Source organism: Schistosoma haematobium, chromosome 4 (assembly GCF_000699445.3).
Source record: "Schistosoma haematobium chromosome 4, whole genome shotgun sequence".
Lineage (NCBI taxonomy): Eukaryota > Metazoa > Platyhelminthes > Trematoda > Strigeidida > Schistosomatidae > Schistosoma > Schistosoma haematobium.
Genome location: NC_067199.1, coordinates 20,926,274 through 20,938,087, shown reverse-complemented (window position 1 = coordinate 20,938,087; position 11,814 = coordinate 20,926,274). Strand labels below are relative to the sequence as shown.

General features: G+C 32.2%; 1 protein-coding gene across 2 annotated transcripts in view; it reads left to right on the top strand.

The window, feature by feature from the left end:
- Nucleotides 1–354: 354 nt before the first annotated feature.
- The window catches only part of MS3_00007624 (uncharacterized protein), a 38,469-nt gene continuing 27,009 nt past the window's right edge, over nt 355–11,814 (top strand). Inside the window, exons 1-6 of one of the 2 annotated variants that reach the window (XM_051215937.1) lie at nt 355–524; nt 560–659; nt 695–855; nt 894–1,073; nt 1,107–1,301; nt 3,715–3,838. In XM_051215937.1, coding sequence (XP_051066480.1) covers nt 519–524; nt 560–659; nt 695–855; nt 894–1,073; nt 1,107–1,301; nt 3,715–3,838 — 766 coding nt within the window. In that variant the 5' untranslated portion in view covers nt 355–518. The other variant, XM_051215938.1, reaches the window with a different exon arrangement.

Sequence of the window (11,814 nt, the reverse complement as noted above, 5' to 3'; positions counted from 1 at the left end):
ATCCCTACTCTCAGAACTATAGTTATTACTATAGGAGTTGACAGTGGTTTCTGAACCCTCATAGTCTACATTAAGAACTAATCTTAACTGGACGATCATTACAAACAGGTGGGTACTTAGCATTTGCTTTGAAAATCCTCGGGAGTTCATATTTACGGCATCATCAGGAGTTGGACAGTGCATCTACAGGTCTCTCTGTCAGCCCATAGCTCAATAACCTCTGAGCTGACCATAAGCACATGCGAAATTACTGAAGCTTGCAAAACCTGATCCAGATGTCTCAGTAATATTATTAAACACAAGGATTAACAAATGTCACATGGCCTGTCTCTATAACTAAAGACTAGCATGATTGCCTCAACACCTGACAGGAATAACCGTCTTTTGTCAATTAACAAAGTTCATCTACTTTTTATCCATCTACCTCATGATCAATTAAGGAAGTACTGGATTTTGTATTTGTGCTAGTAAAGGTTTTGTTTTCAAGGTTTACATGAACGCGGTAAACCGATTGTAATATGCCGGTAAGATATTTTCTCAACTTTTTTTCATTGGTTAGAGGCAGCGTTCATACACTTCAACCGGACAGGACAAGGCAAAGTCAGTCAATAAAGAATTTTTTAGTAAGCAATACAAATCCTTGAAGACGTATATCCGAAGTAGTTCTTATTGAAAGCGCGATATTATGTTACAGGTACTGGCTCTCATCCTGTTCTCAACTCAGGAATATGCTCATCGCAAAGTCCGGGGATACCTGGATCTCCTGCTTCATTAGCCGCAAAGAGAGGGGTCTTTTATCAAGATGACAATGGAAAAATTATCAGCTTAACTAAATCAAGGAAATCTAATCATTCCGTTAGTTTTCGATTGAGAAGTTATAAAAAGTATTTCAGGACGGCAGCAAGCTGATTTCTGATTCGAAAAGTAGATTGGTACTGGACTTGTCCTCTTTGGGGCTTGACAGCGTTTCTCCGGACATTGGAAGTCTCAGTCATTTAATAGAGCTTTTTTTGTATGATAATAAGTTAACATGTCTTCCCTTGCAGATCGGACTTCTGAAGAATCTCCAGAGAGTATGCCGTAGTTTAGTTTACTTTCTTTCACAGTTATGGCTCCAAGAAAACTCCCTCACATTTCTACCAGATGAGCTTGGTTATTGTTCAAAACTAACTCATCTTGATATCAGGCACAACAGGCTTGAAGGTTGCATTCCTGTTGTTATAACAAAATTCACTTTAATGAAACAACTCTACCTGACTTACAATAAATTAACAGATATATCTGCTATTGGTAATTTATGTGTAGGTCTAGTCTTGTTATTTTCACTTATCCTGTATGATATTTTTCTTGGATTTTCATTTTGTCTTACACATAAACTTTTTAAACCTAGCGTTTGTTTCAAATAATAACGTAATACATTTTGACAGACAGTTGAATTTCGTTTTCAGTCTAGGAAGTACAGAAGGCTGTGGGACTTGTGGTAATTACGGAGAAGTAAGTTCTCTTATTTAAAACAATTATCCATTCAGTGTTCATGAAGATGGAGTTAGAAACATGTGTTGAGTTCTGTAGGTAACTAATGGGTTATTCTCCATGGCCTTTTGAACGATGTTGGAGTGCCCCTGTTAATCTTCCGTTTTAGAAGGTAAAAAATGAGGGAATGTCTAATGCGAAATTGACGTTTAATAGGCTGAGATGTCCTCTGATTGTTGTGTCTCATAAAAGAATTAGGTTTAGTTCAGCGGATCTGTCATCATATACTAGCCCTGAGATCCATACATTCAACTTGTTTGAGATTTTTATACCTTTTCCAATTTCTTACTACCCTTTTCTGGCAAGTTAACTGCCTGTTTGCAACACATGAGTTCCAGTTGAACTCACAGCGTATATGATTTAAAGAATTGCTGAAATCTCTACTTATTAACTACAGAATTCTGATACATTCGAGGGTAACTAAACATGTACAACGGTTCTAAAATTTTGATGGATACTAACCTCTGAATGACTATGTGTACAGAAAACAAGTGACTTAACATTTTTCGCAATTTGATTATGTGTTAATGACCAATATGCAACATAATCCACCTAGATCCATTCAATATCAGTCGCTGGGTGCCATAAAAATATTCCGACTTCCGCAGACCTTTTAAAACCTCCGCACTACTCCCTTTGTTTCATGTCTTTCATCGTATCTTGATACATTTATTAAGAGTCTTCAGTCACAAAACTGACGATGACGAAAAACCAGGAAGATCATTGACATACGAGGGAATTGATGCTAGTTCTAATACTGCATCCTGCATTACTTCATCGGTCACCGTTTTTAAGCTAGACAGTTAATGCTTTTTATTTGGGTCCAACTGAAAAGCTATTTATTCACAGAAATAATCTTCTACTTTGATACTGTCCTACTTTGGTAACAGTCGGGTATGTGGAACTTTGTCAGGGACCTGATGTCAATGGAGAGTAAATCAACATGTAGTCAATAAACTTCAAGAGCGACAATAGGTTGATACTTTAAGATCTTTCTGTAGAAAAAACCTACTGTAGACATTCTGCGAGATGTTTTTACTTTTACGTTGCAAATATATCTTCATAGCATAATGGTCTTTCTTAAATGAGTTTGGCACTATAATGAATTTAGTTTCTGTTACTGCACTAGATGTACTTCAGAGTTTCGAAACAATAAAAATGTGCTTAAAATCACCAGGTTAGCGGAAGTTTGGTTAAATTATTTTATGGTACAGTGCTATTATTCAATAATTACAAAAGATGGCAAACATAAGTGACAGCTAGAATAAAAGTTAGTATTATGTATCTTGGGCATAGCTTCTCTGTGTGATGGCTATTAATACTCTCTTCCTGTTAGTATCTAACGAAGAAAATTTAAAATCATGTTACGGCTATTACTGGTTTGTTATGTGCATATTTGAGTCATATTATACTTTGATCAAGTCACATGTAGTACAATCTTGAAAAGTGGTTGAAAAAGGCACTGTTATATCCCATGCATTCCTCTGCTTTGTTTCAATCACCAATGTACCGCTCTGAATTATGACATCTGTGATTTAATAGTGCTTACTCAAATTCTATCAATAGACTTTTGTTCTTGACATTATTGACGATTAGAGTTAAAACACCTTGGTAAATCATTGATTCTTATTGAAGTCCATTTTCGCTCACAAGTATAACTGAATTATAAGCTTTTTTAATTTATGAGCATGATTTTGCATGCTAAAACTATAATTTCTACCTTTTTTAAAGGATGTAGTTACTTTTAGAGAATGTTTAGGTGCCATTGCAACTCTTCAGATAGTTAAAATAGTCCGTTGTGTCATTGAATAAAAATAAAGAGAATTCAAAGAGGAAAATCTTCTTTTCGACGAAATAATTTACCTAAGCTATACATTCGTATGTTTAAGGTCTTTCATATTATCACTATGTTTTGATTTTCGGATAAGTATTTTGTAATTTTAAACCATAATAAGTTATTATTGTCCTTAAACAATTTTTCATGGTTATTATCCAGTTTTTATTATTATGACCTTTATGTCTTTCATTTTTATTCATACTTGTCATGTAGACTAAAGTTCCACAAATATTTCATCAAACAGCACTCGAATCTTTGATGTTTTTGGCTGTAGTAATTGTCCACATTATAAAATTAATCATAACCTGTATCATTTTACCCGCAAAATATATTTTCTTATTAAGCTTTTACAGACATTAGTAGTGAAAAGTAATCAATTGCAAGGACCGATTCCAGATTGTATTGGAAATCTTACGCAATTGAAAACTCTGGATCTGTCGAAGAATCGTCTGACCAAAATTACTGAAAGTAGTTATTTTGTCTTTTTGCATGTAGTCAACTCATTATTCAATTTGTTCACATGTTGTAAGAAATATCTGCTGTAAATAAGAAATTTGTAGACGACTTAGAAATGTCACTTAATTCAACATGATGATAGTAAAACGTATATAGGAAGCGCCTAACTAACAAGCGATAATCAAACTACTTTGCATCTACTTAAATTCACATATTTATCAGTTTACATACATTGAATCGGCCGATAGATGAAGCACCCCACACTAATATAAAGAAAATTAAGCTCTACAACTTGTACCACTTATCAAGAATTTCAAATTCGGTTGATGATCGTAGGTGAATTTCCGCAGTGGCGTACGTCATAAAATGCTCTTTACAATATGTAATGCTACCATTCGTTCCAATTATGACTAGTCATATTCTTCTACCCATGTACTACTACTAGCACTGCTAATATAGATACTAAAAAACATATGAATGATAGTTAAAATACTTTTTAACCCTCAGTAGATAACCGTTTATATTACCTGGTTTGTATGGTGAAACGTTTGGAACTACGAAGGTAAACTCTTTGCTCTGTAATCTTTAGGTAGAAAGGACGTTACAGTTACACATAATTTTTTGATTTAAAATCTATTTAGAATAGTACGAGTAAATGTTTAGTAGACTATTGGTCCATGTAATTTTCTATAGTCCCATTTTCTTTAATCAATGTTGATGTTCTATAATGAACGTACTCACTAATTTTAATGATAAAAACTGCTTTAAAGTTTGACATTGGATGCCGGTTCAGTGACATACAGGTTTAGCATTTGCACGCGAGATCAAAGGTCCTGGGTTATAGTCCCGGTTGCAGGGTTGTGTATGCTCATCACTGATGAGTTTCATGCTAGGACGAGATGGTCATCCTGTGCTTCCAGACGTTTATTAGTAATCTAGCTAAGATCAGTTCATGAGTTGAGCTATGGAAATCCTACAATCGTCATAAATACCCCTATATTAAAACTTTTTCCTCACATGAAAGTGCAGTTCCTTAGTAATCGTTAATACATATCTGTTCGTCTGTTTAATGAAAAAAGATATTTTTTTAAAGTTTTTCTAGTCTATCTAGATTAGTTGCTTCATTTTTATAGAAATTCAATTTTTTTTGGTGGTAAAACTATTGAAATTCAACAGCATTTTACCAATTTAGATTTTCTGAATGTATAATGAGATGGTAAATTCAGAAAGTTCAGTAAATAAATAATACTTGAACAAACATTATTTGATTTGTACGTAACTTTATATCGATTTTTTTTCTATCACTTGATAATAACATTTCAAAGTTATATGCAGGTAGATATTTTATATTTTAGTCATGTATTTGAACTCTCCCTTCAGTTTAATGATGGATGAATGGATGGATTCATACATTAAATGTAGTGGCTGTACAACAATCACAGAATATGAAATTCGTTTTTACCAAATTTGAGACAATCGAATAGTAAACGTTATATATATATATATATATATATATATATATATATATATCATGTCTTAACCATCACCTAACTTGGTGAGGGATGTTAATCGGTGTAGGAGTAAACTGGAAAAAAATTTAGAGGTGATCAGACTCAAATCTGGCATCTTCATCTGGGTTTTGAATTCCAGTGTTTCTTCATATATACCTCTTCAATAACTCTCTGAAACATATTTTAAATCTTCATTCTTTCTCGTTATCAACCCTGTCATGTTATTTTGTTACCTTTCCTACTACTCTCAACTTTATCTCGTTAAGCTAATGTAGCATGGAAACTTGAGCCATCCCATATATTTGCCAAGCTCAAAGTTGATCATAACTGACTAGCAATCAAAAAAGAAACTCGGTACCTTAAACTTTATTTTCAAGGTGGCACAGTGGGTAAAATTCCCATCCACCTAACCAATAAATCCAGCAAAATGACTTTCAATACCACCATTTTGCGCGTTACATTTTCAGCAAAGGCAATGCTGTTTCAGTAAACCAAGGAAAAATATCGATGATGGTCTCGTCTTGGTGTTCTTATCAATTTAACTTGCCCTATGGCTCTAGTTACGTAGACTGTACTCAAAGGGCTTTATACTTGCGTGTGACCTTAATGGTCTGTTATTTTAGTGAATTTTGGTAAGTGGTTCGGAAGTTTGGCTTCTTATGTACACTTTTGCTTAAAAGTTTTCATTTACATCCGAATGGCTAAGATGTGGAATGAATTTATTGTTAGATTTTCCCATTTTCTTGCATGTTAAGTAATCTGTCAGGCTGAACTAAATGACAAGGTGATGGAATATATATATTTATGAAGTAAGAGAACATTCAACATGACATAACATTTAGAGCATTAAAACACAGTATAGCTAAAACTACTGATTTGTATAGTAATTCGCTAGTTCAAAAGATATTTAGTTTCACAGAGGATTTTGTTTTTCATGATCCTTTAAAATAAATATCTATTATTAATACAGTTAAATGATTATAACTATCATAATTTTTGTCGTCTAAATGTCTAAATGTCAAAAGTTTTGATAATTTTATTAGTGTTTTTTCTGATTTTCACTAAGGTCACAGATAATTACTGTCAAATAATTATCCAATTGATTAACTGAACCGTTTAAATTCTTCATCAGCAGTTATTGATCACATTAAGTTGGACAAGGTCGATATATTGTGTGGACTAATACATTTCCGGAAAACTGAATTTATTTTCCACCTCTTTAAACATTATTCATACATTTTAGTTTTGTTTAGACACACTGACTTCTATGCTAATTGACCACTGGATAGAAAACTATAGCCACTTTCCAATCGTGAGTGTAAATAAGTAGTAAATTATGGCATTTGATATTGTACTGCCTATCCTATATAATGTTTTGTGAATGCAAGCGACGTGCATAACTCTATGTAGTGTTGGTCAAGGTCAGAAAGAATAACAAGTAAAGCATATGTAACTAAGCATTAAGTGCAAACAGCTTTCCATCCATTACATTTAGTAATTTAAAGCATTAGAAATACAGTATGATCAAACTCAGAGATCCAAGTATCATAGAATGATAGGTAAGCTGAGTAACAACTTTAAATGTAATTCTTTATTTTATTTATAAAATCTACCTTTAAACTTACGAGTTGAAAAAAATATTGTTTTGCATAACATGTGGAGTAATAAAGAGTAATCGTAGTGATAATATTGCATTTTGTATTAGTGAAATCTTGGTCTTTTGCATAAAGGAAACATCAATTCGAAGATAGTTCTAGTTACAGATTGACACCCAATGGGTAATAATTACTAAGCGGAAGACAATCAATGCTTGTCCCGTTCCTATATAGGACTCCTCAACGGTGATAATACACGATCTCACATAGAGTTAAACCCACGACCATAAGATCTTGTACAGGACATAACACCTTTAGCCCACATTTTCAAGTCATTTTACAATATACCTTTAATCAAGTATTATCACTTGGTATTTGTCACGCTGCTGAGTTTATTGAAGTTAAGCAGTTCACCGCTCTTTGGTTTAATGTGGTTCTCTAGTTGATGTCAGTCTCTGACATCAACTGTCTTAAGATTGGCACAGTCAACCTAAATCACGCAAATGAACAATTATATTAGTTTGGATCTTATGAGTGAAATTTTCTGTAAAAATGGTCAGTCATCTAGCAAGTAGTAAGTTATCTAGGTAAACAGACGGTTTTTAAATATGGTTTGGATTTTATTAATGTATGAAACAACAGATAACTTTAAATGTTATTTTGTTATTATGCAATTTAAATTGTATATATTCAATCACAGTTTTTATTGAGTGTACATTTTATTCTTATCTATGGACAGATGATAAATAATATATAGACTCTAAAAAAGTGGAATACCTACGACTGAAGGAAAATTAAGAGGTTGGAACTTGAATGAGTGTGAAATCAATAGCAGACTTAGTAATAGGGTTAAATTAACTATCATACTAATTGAACTCAAGACAGAGTCTTAACGTCCATTGTTCCCAGCAATATATATATATATATATATATATATATATATATGTTGTGGCGAAACAAACTATATATAAAGTTAATGAACTGACATACATACAGTTATGTAAATGATTAGATGATTTATTAATTTACACATTTCATTTCATTGCTAACAAAATAATAATAATAAATTTATAGTATATAACTGACATAATTTTTATTTTATTATAGACAAACAAATATCATAAGAATATTATTTTAAATTACCGTTTCACCATTAAATAGACTTTATCAATCTATGATATTTTTCAATAGTATATCGATGTTTCAATGATTTTAAGCAATAAATTACCGTAATCTTAGTATAATACCTTTCATTCCCCTAAATAAAGGATCACTTATTATTAATGTCATAACTTATTCATCAAGAAAAGACTCTCCTCATTCAGTATAACGAATTTTTCTTTCTATAGATATAAATATGTTAATTATTTTAAATGTCGACCTGAAATGTTTTCCTAACAGTTAAAAAATGCTTCATATTAAAAAATTCTTTATCGTTGTTTTACGACTGAAAGTGATAGTTCAAAAATACCAATAACTGCAATTGATCATTTAAATAGTTTAATGAATTCTCTTGTTTAATTATTCACTTATTTTTGTTTTAATAAATCGAACACTGATGTTTACTTAATTATGCTTATGTTGTTTCGTTGTAATTACATGTAAACTCAATAAACTTACAGGTCATCAGAAATATTTTCACTGTTTATTGATTTATATAGAAAACGAAACCCAAATGGATATGTTATTTTCCATGAAATAATTTTATATGTATATCAATATAATGTAAACAATTTGTTACTACATACGTATGTCAGATTGAATAGGAGAAATTATCAACAAGTAAAAAATTTCCTCTCTATAATTTTTTTTCTATTTTTCTCAGAATGGGTTTTGTGGAGAACTTTAGAAATTTCACAGGTTGAAATCATGAGTCGATCGAAGCTAGACCACCGTGGAAAACCTGGAGGCACTGGACGGCCGTTTCGTCCTAGTATGGGACTACTCAGCAGTGCGAATCCACGATCCCGCACCACACGGGGCTCGAACCCAGGACCTACTGGTTTCGCGCGCGAGCACTCAACCACTAGACCACTGAGCCGGCATCCAGCGGTGTTAATGTCTAACCCTGTAGGTCCTGGGTTCGAGCCCCGTGTGGTGCGGGATCGTGGATTCGCACTGCTGAGTAGTCCCATACTAGGACGAAACGGCCGTCCAGTGCCTCCAGGTTTTCCACGGTGGTCTAGCTTCGATCGACTCATGATTTCAACCTGTGAAATTTCTAAAGTTCTCCACAAAACCCATTCTGACAATAATCAACTGCTCACTAGTGACTGACTTCAAGAAAAACTCCTGGAGTTCTAGTGAGAAACCGTTACCAGTGGACTACAACCAGGTCTGTTGTGAGATAGTAACTCACTGAAGACAATGGTGTACGGTGGCGCAACTTCGTGGATTCTATTTTTCTATTGATTATTTGTTCAATCTTCTCAAAACTATTTTTCCTAATGCAATTTATTATTTTTTTTGTTATACACTTTCAGGGAATATATAAGTTATTTATCTAAATGATTTATATAAGATAGTTATTTTAGCAAATTACTTTGATATTAAAAATGATATTCAGTATAATCATTACATGTTAGATAGTTGTACTTCCATTACTAACATTATATTAGTCAATAGTAAAAATACTTGATAACCGTTTGAATAATCTTTCCAATATTAGAAATATATATTTGGTTTTTCTATGCCTTAATCAAGCAGAATGATAAACCCTTTTGGGCGGTGTTTGGAGGTACTATTATAATCTGTTGCATTATGTCGTCTACGTGAACGTATTTATAAACGGTAGAAGTTAATAGATGAGTAAAACGTTGGTCATTGCTGATTACTTAATTTGATAATGATATTTAATTTAATTATTTATCCATAGCTTACTAAATTAATATGAAAATCATGTAGTTAATTTAAAAATATTAACATATAGAGTGATAACCACTATTATCTCAATTAATCGCACATAATAATACTGCTTATATAATATTATTGCTTTTCAATATAAGATTGGAAACATATAAAATGAGCCCACGAAATAAAAATCTACTTCTTTGGCGTCCTTTTTTTATTAAACAATGAATAGTATGAAATTCGGTGACTTATAAGAGTTGACCTTATTTCTCTTGCTTTGTTTTTGCTTTACCTTGAACCTAAAAGGTATCCCATAACTAATTTACTCTGCAAAAATGCTATACCAGATTAGTGTTTCAAGTTCATATTAATTTCTGTACCAATCATTATTTAGGGGGAACCATAATTATATTCCTGTTTTTATACAGAATAGGCTATTAGGGACTTTACTTATGACTTACTATAGTTATTTCAATATAATTTTGTGGTGTATGTTACTGATGCCGATAGTTATAAGTAGTATGTATCATCAATCGAAAGTAAAATGCCTGGAGGCAGAAGGTTAAGACGATCAAAGAAAAGAGAACGAGAACAAAGAATGACTGATGTGGAAACAAAATAACAGTGAAGTCTGAGACAATTGTCTGACATTTTGCAAATGAATTATTTACTGTACGATTCTCAGATTTTACCAAGATATTTTGTAATTTTGCTTTCAAACACATTCGATTGTCCCCACTTATGTTCTCGTTTATTACAATTCCTCATATTATCAAATCACAGTGCAAAAATTGCATTTTATCGTCTAACAGTTTAGTTCAATTAAGCAATTCATTATTTTGCTTGCCATATATTTGTACATTTGTACATTTATCGATAGCATGGTGGTGTAAGTGTGTAAGTGTAGATTCTTGATTTTGATTAGAATTCATGTTGGATCAATAAAATCATCATCTTAATGAAATTGTTGCGTTCATTTAGTTCTAATTACCTTGATATTATTACAGATTGTGTGGTATATTTTTAGGCGCATACTGTATCGATGAAAGTGAAATGATTTAAAAAGGAATTTTCAGTGTATAGATTATATATATATATATATATATATATATATATATATATATATATACATATATATATATACTGTACGGTTAAAGGCAGCCAGTAAGAAGTTTCAAGCCAAGATTTCCTGTTTAATGATAGCTTTTTTACGGATGAATATTAGAACTTTAAGAATCTACTCAAGTCTCCTTGCTGAAGATCATGAATAAGTTGACCTGATATAGTGTTCAAATTATTGTAAGCTATCCAAAACTAAACAGTTGAACAGTGATTTTTCCCATTTGGTTTGTTGCGAAAATCAAAGAAATAATTAAGTGCAAAACGTTTTATCACTTTTGCGTCATATTTCCATATTTTATTGATGAGGTTTACTGAGAAATATTAAGACGTCATTTTTAAGTACTCAATTTTCGTGTTGTCAATATCCATAAATAAGGTACACAGAAAACCATGCCATATAGAGATTTTACTACTAAGCTTTCCAAATTCTAATTCTTTATTGTTAGAGCTGAGTTACCAAAGCGATTCGATTAACAAAGATTCAAGACTTCATTAATTGACTGTAGATGTGTAGCTTACCAAAGAACATGGTGTTGTGCCGATTTCTAATTAGTATATTTAACTAGGATATGTTATTGATTGTCGTCCAACAACTAGTTGGCAGACAGTTTATATAATCTAAATGCTTGGGTTGATCCTCCACAGTTGTAGGGAGTTAGCAATGGTATTGCTGGGTATAAAAATTTCTAAAGTCAATATAGAGATTTTTATTGACGTCTGGAGATTGAACACTAACGTTCAATGTTGGTTGTCATTTGTTACTTTGCTTATGAGTTGTTTTGTACAGGATCCTACTCAAAAACTTGGGTAACTTATTTTTCAACTGGTGCAACTGTTGCAATAAATCGTATTTCTTCAGATTTGTTGTAATTGAAAAACTTTAGAAGCTGAGCATATGTATTTCTACACT